Consider the following 16,444-nt stretch of genomic DNA (forward strand, 5'->3'; position numbering starts at 1 on the left):
TGATAGTACAACATGTAAATAAACTCACCATTATATCACATATTCTTACATAAAAATCCGTTCATTTAGTGTCCTCCAAAGTTTCCGAAAAAAAAAAAAACACCCCTACATTTCGGAACCAGCTGTTAGGAGGCCGAAACTTACACTACTTTTTCCCAGAGTCAAAAGCTATCAAAAATGACCACGGCATTTCTAGACCAGAAGATACAAAAACAGGAATTTCCGCTGAAGTACCAAAAAAGCTTCAAAGAGAGAGGGGGAGGGAGAGAGAGAGAGAGAGAGAGAGAGAGAGAGAGAGAGAGAGAGAGAGAGAGAGAGAGAGAGAGAGAGAGAGAGAGAGAGAGAGAGAGAGAGAGAGAGAGAGAGAGAGAGAGAGAGAGAGAGAGAGAGAGAGAGAGAGAGAGAGAGAGAGGGGGGGGGAGAAACAAATATACACGCTTATATGGTATGGTACAGTTTGAGTAAATCTACAGTACAGAAGAACACTCCATTACGGAATTCTTAGCCAGTGTCACACGGAAAACAACAACAACAGCACATTATGATGCCCCCAATATCACTGAGAAAAACACGCTGTATGTAAATTTGCACGACGCCCAAGGTTTATATCCAGAGTGACGGTAAACAAATAAGTGTCGTTTGATCTTTAACCGCCTCGTGATACAAGCCTGCCCTCAGTCTGGTATTGAGACAGCTCTATAGCACCAGTACTTATCCCAGCGTTACCAAACCAGCCAGGTGAGCAAATGTTTTCTTATGATGCTCCGGGTTTTTACTGACATGATAAGATAGTTCTGTCATTCGGGATGTGCGCTGAGGTTGCGGAGGAATCTGCATGGCCACTTGACGCGAAATAATGAGAAAATATAGGATGATTTGCAAAATGCATGAGTTCTATCCCGGTCTTGGCCATGTTGGCGTTACCGTCAGGAAAATGATATACTTCTATAAGTGTCTAACTCTGGGTGGCAAATTGTTCATGCAAATTCTACGGAAGTCATACTAGTTCTAACACATACGATCGAATACATACGATCCTTACTGTTAGCAAAACTCTGACGTATGAATTCCGTAAAATACTAAAATTCACATGTTTCTTAGTAGTGGTTCGTATGAATTCCGTAAAATCGGTGTGACTTTCGTTAAAGGTACGAATGCACAAACTATTAGAGTCAAGATTAGTCAGCGCTTTTACAGAATGTATTCTTACCTACAGCACAGCTAATTACTTAGAAGGTAGACATTGAGATGGAAATGATTATGAAGGGTATATCTAGAAAACGTACCCGGACAGTACAAGATGACAATGATGACAAGTGGAGCAATGGATGGAATATTATCTGTATTTCTCCTTTTACTTTTTTGGTATTTTGCATCATGATGTAACATCATCAATATTAGACAATGTTATTTCCTTCCCAAATCTAAGAATAACGAATTTCCAGAATTAGACTGTCAATTGGGAATTATAGTGTACATATGTGCATGTTGCCTGTTACAATAGTTATGCAATAAAGTTCGATTGATTGATTGTATTGTGCAACCGATCGTTCGCATATTTTTGATTAGAAGTTCTTTATCCCCGAAAATAATTTGGTGGAACATAGGATATTGAAGTTCTCTTTTTTCCACAACCAGCAGTCAGCAGGTGAGAATTAACTGGTTGTGAAAAAAAGTCCAATATCAGAAGTTCTTGTGGAAAAAAAAGAAGAAAAGTCCAATATCAGAAGTTCTTGTGGAAAAAAGATGAAAAGTCCAATATTAGAAGTTCTTTATGTTTGAAATGTCCATTTCCTCGAGCCCCCAACAGTATCCTAATGCCGCACGCGCTGCGCCTATTTTCCAGGATGGACAGTACGAGGCTGCTGTTGGCGGCTGTGGTGGTGGCGGTGGTGGCTGCACAGGGAGCCACCAAGATTCCGTGTCAACCGAAAGCACCTTACGCCGTGGCGACCCAAAACACAGCGGCTTGCCCAAAGTAAGTACGTCCAGTTGTAGTAGTGCGGTCTGCGGTGTCTTTTTTTTTGTTAGCCTGTATGAAGGGTCTATTTCACTATTACCGTCAATACTTCACCCTGTCTGTCTCTGATAGGCTCCAGAGGTCATGTTTCCCTGCTCTGCAGTTTGAAAGGAGGCTGACAGAGGCTAAAACAGTGTCAATCTTTTGTCTAATCAATGATGCCACTTTACAAGCAGAAATAATCGAAATCGATCAGTTTATCAGTTCCCAAGTTCAGGAACATCATAAATGATATGATAACACATAAGATAGACACAAAAAAAACCTTAAAGCACTGGTGGTAAGGTACTTGTACAAGAACTTGAATATGGTATTATTGTAACCTTTGACCTCTGAACTCCAAATAATGATCTTGTATTGTTGTTGCATGTTGCTATGTAGTTTCTGTAGTTTTATGCTAGTTGAAGTCTAATGTTATGTAAGCGATGTGTCATTGTACCGTGTTTTTATGAATCCAGGAAGAGTAGGTTAGACTTTCAGGTCTAATCTTGTTTCTAATAAAACATCAAACATCCTCAGATATTTGAACTTTCACTGATGAAGATCTCTGAATCGACATCCCATGACATCACAGGTGATCTCGTTATGTTGAGCAGTTGAAATGTCGTATGTTGGTCTGTAGTGTCATTATGCGTGTTGCAGTCATACGTATGAACGTCTTGTGTGTTGTAAACATGTACATGTACGCTCTTTGTTTCCATGTATGTATGTATGTATGTTTTTATGAATCCAGGAAGGGTAGATTACAGTTTCTAATCTAATGGATTTCTAATGCAATATCAAAAATTAAACTTGATAGCTAACTCACTCTGACTACTTCTACTTTGATGTTACTCATACAGGAGCCTGGCGACAGAAATCGGCGTCCAGAAAAAAGCAGCCGGCACGCTCAAGACAGCTGTGACTGCACAGATTCAACAGATAAATGCGAACAAGCAAGCTCTGGAGAGATCACTGCAGTACGAGAAGAAGAAGAGGTACAGCCGAGGGTTTACGTTTGACCGCGCTGTCTTGATTATATGGATGACATAAAGCATACCCACGCGCATCAATTGTCATCAGTTTCTCAAAAAAAGTTTGCGACCATACTTTTTTCTGGTTACGATTTTCAAATCGTAACCAGAAGCTGCAAAATAAGCGCATAGAAGCCGTACATGGCAAATGTCGATAACTTACTCCTTGTACAAAAAGTATTGAGCCCGGAGAGGAGTTTTAAAATATATTGTTCGGTATACCATGTTCGGTCAGTTGTAAAACTTTCCGGATCACTTAGATTTCATAATGATGGTAATTATTTTTGGCTCGGCTTTTTTTCTCACGCTCTCATCAGCTTCGCAATGCCCGGATGATATCATCCATAAAATCAAATCAGTACAGCCCTATGCGACAACTTTCAAATTGAACCACTGGCATGTGTGGTCAATGTGTTTAAAATCCATCTGCCTTTTCTACTTTCCTATGAATCGTAATACTTAGAATATTGCAAAGAAATCGTCTTGTGGTGATTACAACAGTGCTAGTCGTTCTGTCAGACTATGGTGAACGTAACTAACTGACAGTAAACCCATACCCGTCTATGCAAAATTCGAAGGGTTTCCCTTTAATCTACAATGCGAGTCATGTACAATACGACTGTTGAACCGTGTGGTTGTCTTATCATCAGGACGGATGCGGACAAAAAGGTTGCAGATATGAAAAAGAAGGTAGACGGCAAGCTGAAGACGGACGCCACCAATGCTGCCAGGGCTGCCGCCGGGTCGCTACCGGCTATCAGTGACATGAAGAGGAAGCTGCAGGTCCTCAAGACAAAAGTACGTGTTCAGTTCTAAAGTTCCTGGGTCATGAGCGGATTGCGCCAAACTGCGCCATTTTAGCGAATTTGCGCCATGTTCCCTTGCGGTGACACTGGCGTGCGATGCATTTGCGTGGGAAGCCCCGATGAGCAGGATATTAGAAGTCGCAGTATATATTGCCACACAGAATTTTTTTAAAGTACAATCATTGAAAAACATTAAAATGCATGTTCACTTAATATTATACTTGGTGCACCATAGGTAAGATATCTTAAAATACATGAATTTGAACTATTTTTCGAATGGCGACTTATCTTAAAGATCTAAAAAAATTGGCAATATCAGGCTACAAATTGCGCCACTTTGCGTATGCCTGGCGTGATTTGGCGCACATCAGTGAGAGACCCGCTCAAGAGGACTTTGCTTCATTTGACAAGACGTCATACCTACAAATGTTCAGCTAGTACTTGAATAAGCACAGATTGATATCTCTATTGGTCAGTGAAATGATTTTAAGACTGCTTTTCAATACACTTTGTTGTATCAACGCTGTATTTTCACAGAAAAATATTCTTATCTCAAATAAAACTCGTCTCAATAACTTTGTCAGGAACAAGTTACTGTCATTAGGTCTGTTGTTTTTCAAGGTCAATAATCTGGAAGCCAAGGCCGCTGGAGCTAGAACCGCCGCTACAGGTGCCAAACCCGGTACCACCACCGGTGCCAAACCCGGTACCACCACCGGTGCCAAACCCGGTACCACCACCGGTACCAACCCTGGTACCGCCACCGGTGCCAAACCCAGTACCACCACCGGTACCAACCCTGGTACCGCTACAGCTACGAAGCCTACCCACCCCAAAGGTTTGTAGCTGAAAACGGTTTCCACTGACATGGTGTAGCCCTGTAGTATGTTTACAAAATGGATGTGCTTGTAGTGGTCTTCTGGTTGTCGCGATAAACAATTATTACATGAGCAAGCATATATATGAATACATGACTGTGCATACACTCTCTACCACGACTGATCTATGGGTTGTTCTATGAACTTTGACCCGACTTCCCGTTAGTGTTGACGCGTATGGCATTCATATGCCAACGACGGATGTGTTGACCGACAAGACCGTCACAAGTGACTACAAAATATTCGTTTCACGGAGGCAATGAATGACTAAATGAATAAATCATTCCATACATCTATTAGCAACAAGAAACTAAGTACCCCTTTTTGCACAAACAGAGAACCACTACATCAAAACAATTCAAAACTCTTAATTACACGTGAATAATTCAAAATGTTTGTCATCAAGTAATCTAAAACGTGGTTCCACATTATAATTGAGAAGGTAAGCTAATTCTACAAAACTGTCATAGAGGGAATAGACATTTTTGGTTTTAAATGGATGAAAACATATGTCCTAATGTCTTCATCATGTAGTAACGTGCGGTATGCTGCTTCTTTTCTCGAGTTCTGAATATTTCCTCCCCTACTTTAGATTGTGGATGGATCCACAAAGATAACCCCAGTAAGAAGTCTGGCCTGTACAGCACCAAGTTACCAGGGGAGACTAGCTACGTCATCACCTACTGTGACATGGACACAGACGGTGGCGGATGGACCGTCATCCAGAGGCGTAATGCGGCCATACCGACGTTTGACAGGCAAGTACACCGGACAGTGGGAGCGAGCTGTTTACTATGTTTACCTTCACGGAAGGAGATCATATTGTTTTTTGTTCCGTTTCCTCTTCCTCTCCAAACAAATAAGGTCAATGACCTGGACCAGACAGCTGTCACCATGGCTACTGGTAAAGTAGCAGACACCCTGTGGGGTTCGATAACATTATGTAGCAAGTGGCAGGACAGAGCTGGAGGTGTGGTCACCGTATTAACAGAGCAGTCGTTTGTTAAGCTAGACAATGTGAATGTAAACATCAAACGTAAACATCTAGTTGTCAGAATTGTTCTTTTGTAGTAGAAGGCTTGGGGGGCTTCAAGCTGTGTTTTTTTAGCTTATTGATGGTTAAATATTGCAAGGAGGTTAACCTCCTTGAATATTGTTGTAATCCACATTTCAGCTGCATAAGTCATATGACCACATCGGGTATCCAATAAACTGAAAGAGAAAAGAAAGTCACCTCAAAATAATATCAATATATTATCTACGTAACATTATGTGTAGAGACAATTGAAAGAAAATTCTGTTGTGTCCAGGCCGTGGAACGATTACAAGAACGGATTCGGACAACCCATGTTATCCTACTGGTGGGGGCTGGAGAAGGTCTACAAGGTGACGAAAGGAGAGAACTTCCGACTGCGCATCGAAATGGTGGACACACAAGGCTTGAAGAAATACGCCGTCTATGATAACTTTAGGTCAGTACAGAGGACAGGTTGTGACGTCTTGAAAGGGATCCAGGGTGGTAGTAGTGGCATGATCCTCAGTCACGGTAGCACGTTGTAGTCTGAGTACCAGCCTTTTTAGCTTCCGTCCGCTACCACGGATCCCGGCCGGTAGCGGATCGTGGGGAGCGGATTAAAGCTAAAAAGGCTGGTACTCAGACTAAGCACGTTGGCTTTGTGGTTAGATTGTTGAATCAGAAGGTACTGAGTTCGACCCCGTATAATGCCCCCTTGTTCCGCACTTGGGAAAGGCGTTTCATGACAATGTGAGAGACCCCTTTTGAACACTCTTGTGTGAGAGAAAATCCTGTGTGCGTGTGAGACTTCATTTAACACTATTGTGAGACAAAAAAACCTGTGTGCATGTGAGACCCATTTCCAACACATGTGTGGGAGAGAAAATCCTCTCTGTGTGTGAGACCCATTTTCAACACTTGTGTGTGAGAGAATAATTTGTCTCTATGTATGTGTAATATGCAACACTTGGCCCCCGATAGTATCGGCCCCCATGTTCTGCACTTGGGAAAGGCGTTTCATGACAATGTCCTCACTCTACTCAGATATAAATATCGTGTTTGAGAAGAGCCACATCTCAAGTAGGTAAAGGAACCCACCACACTTATCGATAAGAGTAGGGCTAATGCTGGTGTGAGTAGATAGAATAATTCTGCCCGTATATGCAGCTTGTACTGTTCAGTTCAAACCTGAGGTGTTACACTATGAGGCTGTTTACCGGGTATGCAATGTGAACAAACAAACAAACAAACGAACAAAGAAACAAACAAACACACACGAACAAACAAACAAAGAAATAAACATGCAAGCCTCATATTGCCCTCAACAGCTATTGTATTGCAAAGAAATACCATAGATCATCACATGATCTGTGAACTGTTCAACAGTTCAGGTCTAACATATTCATCTTTGCTCCTCTTTCAGAATTGACACTGAAAATAACAAGTACAAGTTGACCGTCGGGAAGTACTCGGGCAATGCCGGGAACGCCTTGATGACGCACAACGGAATGCCGTTTAGCACGAAAGACCGTGACACCGGCCCCTACAAACTAGACAGGTGGGTGCCATTATGGCTGTACATTAATTAAGTGTGGAGGACATAAACTGTCACTACGTAACGTCAGTTCAACAAGTGTCAAGACGTTCAACAAGTTGCTTTTATCAACTCCGAGAAAACGGAGGCTTCAGCTGGTGTTTGTTTATTGACAATGGTGTGTGTCCGCAGTTCCGCAATAGGCGTTTGAATGTTAGGACTAACAGGAAGGTAGGTCAAAGTTGCCAGAAAGGTCTCAGAAAGGTTGCGTGAGTTGGCGCGAGTCCAGAGTGTTTCCCACCGCTCGGCAGGACGAACCGAGTCCAAGATGTTTTATCCACTAGTTAGTTTATAAATTTATGGCCTCGATTAGTATTTGTTTACATGCCAATATCATATATGTCTGTATCTGTTGAATGTTGGACGAAGGTGTAACAATGTAGAATAGTAGTCGTAATAATTTGGAATTTGTGCCCAAAATGGGCTTGTTTGACTTTCCACGCCATTTTTCTTCTAGTTGTGCAAAGGCCTACAAGGGAGGATGGTGGTACAATGACCATTGTTTCGACGCTAACCTGAACGGCTACTACAGCGCCAAAAGCCCCACCGGGAATGCTGGCTTCTGGCTGCCGTTCAACGGCTACAAAGGCCTGAAGGAGTCCACCATGATGATACGTCACATGAACTACAACCCCCCCAAGCCTGCTGCGGGGTAGAGAAGTCCATGTGTAACATCTTAATAATGGTCCCAATACGGGAGGAAATTCATGTTAGAAATTCAAAAAACAGCATGACTGAAAACGAGAGAAAATTCTAGTCAAGATAGCGTCTTATCGAATGATTCCATATGTCATTGTGAGTCTTTAAAAAATTCTGATAGACACAGATCATACAAAAGGAGTTTTCCCTCTGGACTAATACTGTCAGCTTGAAATTACATCAAACGCACTGGCACAACTATCAATAAAAACATACGTATCAAGTGTTGTAGCAGCGTTTTTTTTGTGTGGCACACTTGCAAACGCGTATCTCGTGTACTGTATAGCTACTACTGACGCCACGTTTCCATGAAGCCACCCTTGTTAGAAGCACGGTTCCAAACGTGTCTCCACCGGTACAGAATGATCTTATTGGTTTTTATGTCACGTGGTGAAGTCCTTCACAGAATGATGATAATGGACAGGTTTCCCCATAGGTTTTGCTACTTACGCTCAGTAATATGATTTACGAAAGGTTGATAACATCCACAAAGGAAGTCCCTGTAGCGCAGCTGGTAGCAGCCTCACAGTTGAGCTCCTGGTGACAATTAGTTGGTAATTTGGAGACCTCGATTCATTCATGGGTCAGGACATCTCGGTTGGTGCTGCACCCGTCTGTCGGAAGGGTCGTGAAATTCGGGGCCCCGTGTTCGAGGAGGTGCCTCAAGAACGTTAAAGGGGAAGGGTAACAAACCCCCCTAGTACATAGTAAACCCTGCTGCAAAAAAGCGATGAAACTGCCCTGTCTAATCATGCATTGGGCTGTAAACGAACAAATTAAGGAGTAACACACATCTAGGGTGGTTTGTATAGTCAGTGTTTAGAGGTAAAAAAAATGGCGTGGCATCAGGACTATGGTTAGTTTATATCCCAATCATCTCATTTCTGTTGTCACACCTGATACATAGGACCTCTGCGCTGCAGTGGGTTACTTATCAACTCGTCTCTGTGTAAATGGTGGTCATCTCTCAAACAATACAAGCCAGATAGCAAAGAAACACATGAAGCCCCGATCACACTGGACCCACGGCACGTTGGCGGCGTCGCTGCGACGGTGCAATTTGACAGGGCTCTCAACGAAATTCATCGCTAAAGAACTAATCTTTTTACGTTTTGTGTGTTTTATTCATACTTGCATGTTTTGCATGACATTCCCATTCAATCATAATTCCATCCTAAGTTCTCCACGTTTACAGACAACAAGAAAACTATTCTCCTCTTAACATCACAAAACCCACACATTACAGGAAAGTGGGATCATAAACTACATATGTTACTTATGTATTCGAGTCCTTTAGTGGAAAACACTGCAAATGTAGATTTTCCTCATTATCTGTGCAAAATAAGGAAGCAATCTGCATAATTTATACTTCATTATAGATCCTACAGCCTACCACATTTGATAAGTAGCTCTTATTACCTACGTTTACAAATAGAAATGATTAACAAGCTAAGAAAGATCAAACATAATCTACTTCGAATGAAAAATGACAGTGACGGGGGCCGCTACCGATTGCCGGGCCTATTTAACCAGTTGCTGACCTCACACTTTATTCAGGTCATGTGACTTAAGCTACTGGACTCCCGAAATTTAACTCGAATCGCGACGTTTCTACTTGAGAAGGATCAGATGACAGATAGAAAGCTTCTCGGTAAAAGCTGTACCTTCTGTACGGAAATAATGTACAAAATCTCTACAAAAATCTACTGTGACCAGAACTAAGTTGGAAGTATAGACTACGGTTCGCTGGGGCTGTCCACGGCCGGCTTGTGGCGGATCTTCATTTCCACATGCGGGATGGGTTTGTAGCCTCGCCATGGCACCCAGCTCACAGACGACAGGTTAGCCTCGGCCTCTGCAGGGAAGACCCAATGGAGAAACAGTGAGAAGCAGCCTGACTAAGTCAAGCTTTAAATCAAGCCGTGTGGCAACATGGTAAGGATAAGAGCATAGTCTTTTTGCCACTGCTATCTACAGTTTGAAGGAACAGAAAACGACTTGACCTTCTAAGAAACTGTTTTCTATTGCATTTGTTATAATATACATATCGTTACCTTTAGTGTATTCTCCATTTAGATTAGCATCGAAGCACTTGGCGTACCACCACCCCCCGCGGTAAGCCCTGGCGCAGTTGCCGCTGGCCAGAGTGTCATGCTCCCTGTCCCTGGTGCTGAACGGCTGGTTCCGATGGACGAACATGGCGTCACCAGCCGTACCGCTGTACTGACCCAGCTTCAACCTGGGGAACACACGGGTGGACAGAGTGGTGTCAAATTACATATGAAGTACGTCATGCATAACGTCCAGATCACGGCTTTAGAGGTTTATTTCGTTTTGTTTCTACATGGAAACCCATATTATTACTTTGTATATAGGAGAGTCATGACTAAGGATCATACTTATGTTCTTAATTGATTATGGGAACTGGCCTTTGCATAATACACCTCGACATGTGGACGTGGCACAGAGTGGACGATAATGGGTACCGCTACGTTACTAATATTTCACTCTTACGATGAGGAGATAAGAATCAGTATTGCTGACCCAAAGTGGAAGAAGTAAAAAATGTTATATTGGGCAGCCCTGATTGTGTGTGCTGAAAATCCAAACTACTGTATAATTAAATAAGGCGGTTGATGAGAAAAGTTTGCATTAGAGCGCATTAATTATGGTTTATTACTCCTTGTGCAAGTGACCTATAGCTAGCTAATTCCTATAAATTGTCATAAACGAATATAATCCTAACCTCAAATGCATAGCAAATGTCATTATGATATAAAATACCCACAAAACCAACTTTGAAGATTGCGAAAATCACACAACGAGATTTTACAGAAGCGATGAAGGCACTGTAGTCATTAGATCGTTATCTGAGACTTGACCCAAAATGAATGGTGACTGAAAAGAATTCTGCCTACTGATATTTTGAGTCCGCTCCCAGGACCCGGAACATGTCGTAATGCGCATGCGCCCGCTCGTCCTCAGTCATGCGCAGTTCAACCCTCAGTTCGTAGTCGCCATGTTTGGTCAGCTGGTGGAGGGCGTGGTTTCCTGGGAGGAAACATCACTTTGACGGTTAAACACCTTCATAAACTACGACAAACACAAAATCATTTTACAGGTTAATCTAAAAACTTGTAAACTACGACAAAGAAAAGATTGCTTTGCTGATCCGTAACAATAGAATTTAAATCAAGTCTGAGCCCTTTTGTGGATTATTTGAATTTAAAAGTAGAAATATCAGATTTCATTGTCAAAGATACATCAAATACTCTCAAAGTTTTTGGAAAAAAAAGAAGAAATTATCTAACTTCTTTTTTCATGAGTTACCTTTCACAATATTTTCGGTCAATCCAGGCGTAACATTAAACGGTTATATCGGTCTGCTCTCAGTAAGTGTTTGAAAGTAATTTTAGACATAAGAGTAGCCACGACTATCGCCAGATGTGCCTGGGGCTTTAGAACCCATAGATGGTCTCACCTATCCAGTATTCTCCATCGGGGTTTCCAAAACCTCTTCTGTATTCGTCCCATGTCTTGAAGAAGTCAACCTAGAAGGACACAGAAACAGACGTGTGACTAAGACATGACTAACGTTATCCTTCCTTCCTTCCTTTCTGGACTCGCCTGCTTTGCTTCAGACCAACGGCATCAAAACAAAAGTCCGTTTTACACAAACCTCCGTAAATCACCGGTAATATGGTGTTTGCAATGTGGGCTAAGGTGTTCGATACCATCTTAACCCTTAATCCGCTTTCCAGGAATAAAGATATTTCTTTAAAACCTGTTTTCAATTATGTCCAAGTTTATCATAACACTAGGCAGAATTGGAAATCGCTCTTTCGCCACAGAATCAATATACAATGATTCAAAATGAATCAAAAAGGGATTTTCAGTAATAGAAGAATGTTCACCGTTTTGCGCCTATTTTGTGCCATTTTGCCAATTGCGATTTTTCAATTTAAGAAAATCGCAATTTTAGGTGAGAAATTGATTGACGAAATTTTGGCGCAATGAGAAAGCCGCTTTAAAACCAAACATGAGTTATTCATCCGTTTGCAGTGTCTGGCTTGTATAGAATATCTCTTTCTTAAAAATGTCCCGACCTGTTTGTCGCCATGAGCCTGGCGTCTCCTCTGTATGACGGTCCACGGTCCTCCCGGGCTGCTGAAGTCACAGAACGCCCTGTAGTCCTGGCCGTCAGGGAGAACCATGGTCTTCACGCCGCTCTCTTCGCCCGCAGTATCTTTCTTCAACAACGTACAATCTGCCAATGGAAATCAATGCAAACAGGGCAGTAAGAAAGAGCAAACAAAAAGCGCTCCCTGGTGGAAGACACAATAACTGCAGTGTGGAAATGCACGCAGTTACTTACCGACAGACAGACACAACATAAATAATACTCCAGGGTGCCGTAAGGATGCTACTGAAATCCTGGTTGCTTTTTGATTTTCACCAAAATTAAAGCAGACTTACTACAGAAGTCATACAAGGAAATTAGGGAAATAAATTGCGTATGTCTATGATACACACATGACACACAGACTACACACAAACATTATGATCAGAAAGGAATAACAAATGGTCACGAGTCCAGTTCTACTTTCACGACACTGAGAGTGGAATATCTAAGTAGGGTGATCAATTCTAGGCAGCTTGAAACAACACTTGAGTTAAATGTATGTTATATGATATGAGTCATATCTAGACAGAGGTCATATATATAACATACGGTACTATTTACCCGTGTCGTTGAGATGGTTATAGTTCCACTGGTTAACAGGCGTCAAACAAGATTCTATTTTGGAGGATTCGATCGCTCGTTATCTCACTTTGACGACTACCGTAGGTATGCTAGACCGCAGGTGGCTCTCACCTCTAAACTCCGCTGTTGGCTGCTCGGTTCCGGTCGGCACGGGTCCTGGTGTCCCCGCTGTTGTGGTCGGACTGCCGGCTGTTTCCGACGGACCTTTGTCTGATTCAGTTTCCGTCTTTTTATCTGCACATAGGAATATATTTTGAGCAAAGAACAAATGTTATTATGTAGAATAACCATTCACACATTCTAAAAATAACCAGGATGCATATCTAAGATACCTTCGAATTGGTGAAGGTGTTCAGCTGTAAAAACAGAACAATTCAAAAATCAATTTTAAATCATTTTGGACACGTTGACATTTTGCTGACAAAATCCATGTCTCATCCATCTTGATCTTCGTTTTCTTGGACAAGTGCACAAAAATCCCGAAGACTGGAAGTTCTAAAGGAATAAATGAATTGCGCCTGGGTGCCATCCTCCGTAGTAACCGCTGGCTAAAAAAATAAAATAAAGAAGATGGCTATAAAGCGTTTTTTTGGGTGCCAGCGGCTACTACGGAGGATGATACCCAGGCTAAAAATTGCCGGTTTGCGCCAATTCGGAAAGCCTTTCGCAAGTTGGGCCTGTGAGATATCCGCTTAACCCAACGACATGTGAGACGAGCATGGCGTACCTATCAGCTGACTTATGGCTGTGTTGAGGTCCTTGATCTGGTCCTGTAGTTGTCTCATCTTTGCTGTCTGTCCCTGAAGCTGCTCTCTCAAGCTCTCATTGGAGTCCTCTAAATTCTGTGTGTGGAACTGGATCTCTGTTATCTCGTTCTCTACCGCTAGGCGCGCTGCTTCCTCCTGGTGGACGAAGAAAGAAATAAGGACTAATGGATGAATTCGGTCCAAACGGGATTTAGAGTACAGGTCATCTTGGCCTAGACCTAGATCTAGATAAAGGGTAAAGGTCGAAGTTCAGACTGAGGACGAAGCATGACGCTTTTTCCGTAGCTAGTAGTGCAATGCGGCCTCGCGCTCTTCTCGATACGTGTGTTGGGTTCTTCTACGTGCAGAAGTTTGGCGCTAACGCCTAAAGCGCCACCATCCGAAAGCGTCACCATCCGAAATGGAGGACGCAATCCCTTACATCATGTCCGAGCTGGGGCCGACCCTAAAATTGAACTCCATCCCACGGACCCACGGAATTTAATCCATATGGCCACGCAGTGAGTCTGCATTGCGCTTGCACAATGAGGACATCCCTTTTAACTTTACACTAAAAAACAACAACAAGAATATCATACTTATATAGCCGTCGTTACTAAGACAAGACTTTCATACTTTGGAAAATTTGTGTTTTCAGGGGGTAGGGAGGAATATTGACTAATATGATGCACAATCTTTGGGAAACATTTCGAATACGTCAGTTGTAAAGGCTAGCATCAGCTGACGACGATAAGAGGTCGTGAAACTCTGGGTGTATATCAGAACAGCATAAAGAATCTCTCCTACCTTCAGCAGCTTGTTTTTATTTTCCATAAAAGTCTCAGACCGCCTTTCCTCGGCCATGTCAATCGCTGAAGGAAATGTGAAATACATAATCAGTTACATTTTGAAAATAAACCGCCAGGTGGCGTGATTACACGAGGCTGAATCCGCACCAGGATGTTCGGAACGACAATGCCCTTTTCTTTGTTATAGTTTACATCAAAGTTTGCTTAATCTGCTGAAACGTGCTGCGCATGCATTGGTAGTAGTACTAACTTGATGAAAGTATGAAAATGCCAAGTTGCTAGTCATACATCAAATTCACCTGTAATGGAATCTCTAATTTATATTTTCAGATTCCATTCTATAATTACGGCATTTACAGTTTCTCAATTTGGTTGTACTATAACACTTAGTTTCGGTCGATTCCTCTCCGCAATTTATACGTTATGAAACGCATTATATCATATATCACATATCTGTCCGATGTTTGTTTGACGACAAGCATTGTATACCACTGAAAAGCTTGATTTTTTCCATTTTAAAATGATACCATGTATGTTTTGATTACGGTTGTGCTTGTATAACAAATTTTGTTATTATAAAGACCAGTAATCAAGCTTTCCAATCATACATGATACTACACAATCAAGCATGTAATAAAAAGATATGATTGATCAAATTTAACTTTCTGAAGTTTTTGAAACGTGCAGAGCTGATGCCTTACCTCGGTCCAAGTTTTCCATGCGGTTCTGTAGATCTGTGAGGTGTTTCCGGGGGGAGTAGGTCTGCTGACATCCGCCGGCAGGCTTCTCCACCAGGAGCGAGTACCGACAGCTGCCGCCATGTTCGGTCACTTCATAGTTGGGAATCGGATCCGTTTGGGCCGAAGAAAGAGCGAGAATTCCGCAGAAGAAGAGAGATACGTGCCGATACCTCGCCATCTTTTTCTTGATACAAAGTACACACAGTGCACTGTGGCTGAAGGAGTAGTGCTCGGGATGGAGGTTGTGATAGGGGTAGCTGGGGTCTGGATCGGGATACCAAGTCGCTACGGCATTAGCAGACCATTCTGTTTAGCTTCCGAAGTTTACCACCAGTAATACACATCCTACAATAGGTAGAGGTGTATTTTCGCAATTTGTTCATCCAGACCTTTCAATACAGTGGTCATTGTAATACGTGTTAGGCACAAGAAACAGAGGTATGAATTAATTTTTTTCAAATTGAAATATATTCCGCAAACAGAGATACAGAACCGATGGTCCCTTCAGTGAATTATAGCCTCAATGTTGTGACTAAGAAGTCTTCTTAACGACTAGTCTAAAAACCCCTGTGAGCCTCGGACTAGAGGTAACGTTAGTTGTCCCTGAACTATTGAATATTTGTCCAGTTTATCAGAGCTCCACAGATTAGGCCTGTGTACAGACGTGATTACCTTCCCATTGTTTGTTCGGCTTGAGAAGATACAAATCTGATTCCACAACAATAGGTGTTATAGGATGAGGGTGCATAGACCAACAGACGTATTTCAGTACACATGTGACCTCTTGTCAGTCAGAGACATTGGTCAAACTACCTCTCCAAACACACACACGTGTCCAAAAGGTGTTCCCTGGTCCTAATTATGATAACTAAATCCCATGTTGCACTAGAGCTGTGACCTGAAATTTGGCAACGAGTTTCATAAAAAAAGGTAAAGCAGTCATCCTCAAATTGAGGTGAAGCATAATGCTTTTTCATGTAGCTAGTGGTAGTGCAATGCGGCTTTGCCACGGCTCACGTTTTTAACCAAGCACACCGGGTCACCCCTACTCTTCTCGATAAGTGTGTTGGGTTCGTGTAGAGACTTGACGCTTGAGGCAAATGCCTGAAGCTTCATCATACACGGGGCCGCCGGCTTTACGTCGCTATCCGAAATGGCGAATGCAATCCCTTGCAACATGTCCGAGCTGGAGTGGACCCCTAGATTCGAACTCGGGCCCTAGGATCCACAGAATTTGATCCAGATGGCGAAGCAGCGTGGTTGCGTTACCACCTGCGCCACGGGGGCGAGTTTCAAAGATGAAAAAAAACGATTTAATAAAAAGTTTGTGTGCCTTCTTGTCTTTTCAGTCATATTTTC

At 42.4% G+C, this 16,444-nt stretch overlaps 3 protein-coding genes across 4 annotated transcripts in view; 1 reads left to right on the top strand and 2 right to left on the bottom strand.

Moving 5' to 3' along the window:
* The window catches only part of LOC136424924 (microfibril-associated glycoprotein 4-like), a 41,652-nt gene that overhangs the window by 13,177 nt on the left and 12,031 nt on the right, over positions 1-16,444 (bottom strand). The gene's annotated exons all lie outside the window — the stretch shown is intronic.
* On the top strand, positions 654-8,249 carry LOC136424922 (techylectin-5B-like). The gene is made up of 9 exons (XM_066413571.1): positions 654-738; positions 1,847-1,978; positions 2,863-2,997; positions 3,684-3,831; positions 4,461-4,677; positions 5,310-5,475; positions 6,028-6,189; positions 7,156-7,290; positions 7,784-8,249. Exons 2-9 carry the CDS (start codon positions 1,848-1,850, stop codon positions 7,980-7,982), a joined length of 1,293 nt encoding a protein of 430 aa, XP_066269668.1. The 5' UTR covers positions 654-738; position 1,847; the 3' UTR covers positions 7,983-8,249.
* Positions 9,128-15,327, bottom strand: LOC136424923 (ficolin-3-like). The gene is made up of 9 exons (XM_066413572.1): positions 15,047-15,327; positions 14,344-14,408; positions 13,518-13,692; positions 12,902-13,024; positions 12,132-12,292; positions 11,507-11,576; positions 10,944-11,076; positions 10,080-10,264; positions 9,128-9,880 (listed from the first exon to the last, which is right to left on the bottom strand). Exons 1-9 carry the CDS (start codon positions 15,261-15,263, stop codon positions 9,762-9,764), a joined length of 1,248 nt encoding a protein of 415 aa, XP_066269669.1. The 5' UTR covers positions 15,264-15,327; the 3' UTR covers positions 9,128-9,761.

The sequence above is a fragment of the Branchiostoma lanceolatum genome, chromosome 19 (genome assembly GCF_035083965.1).
Source record: "Branchiostoma lanceolatum isolate klBraLanc5 chromosome 19, klBraLanc5.hap2, whole genome shotgun sequence".
NCBI classification, from domain to species: Eukaryota; Metazoa; Chordata; class Leptocardii; order Amphioxiformes; family Branchiostomatidae; genus Branchiostoma; species Branchiostoma lanceolatum.

Coding starts and splice junctions, on each gene's coding strand:
- LOC136424922 (XM_066413571.1), top strand. CDS start 1,848: ATGGACAGTACGAGGCTGCTGTTGGCGGCTGTGGTGGTGGCGGTGGTG. Junction 1,979..2,862: donor AACACAGCGGCTTGCCCAAA/GTAAGTACGTCC, acceptor TTACTCATACAG/GAGCCTGGCGACAGAAATCG. Junction 6,190..7,155: donor GCCGTCTATGATAACTTTAG/GTCAGTACAGAG, acceptor CTCCTCTTTCAG/AATTGACACTGAAAATAACA.
- LOC136424923 (XM_066413572.1), bottom strand. CDS start 15,263: ATGGCGAGGTATCGGCACGTATCTCTCTTCTTCTGCGGAATTCTCGCT. Junction 11,077..11,506: donor CGATGGAGAATACTGGATAG/GTGAGACCATCT, acceptor GTTTCCTCCCAG/GAAACCACGCCCTCCACCAG. Junction 9,881..10,079: donor AAATGGAGAATACACTAAAG/GTAACGATATGT, acceptor TCTTCCCTGCAG/AGGCCGAGGCTAACCTGTCG.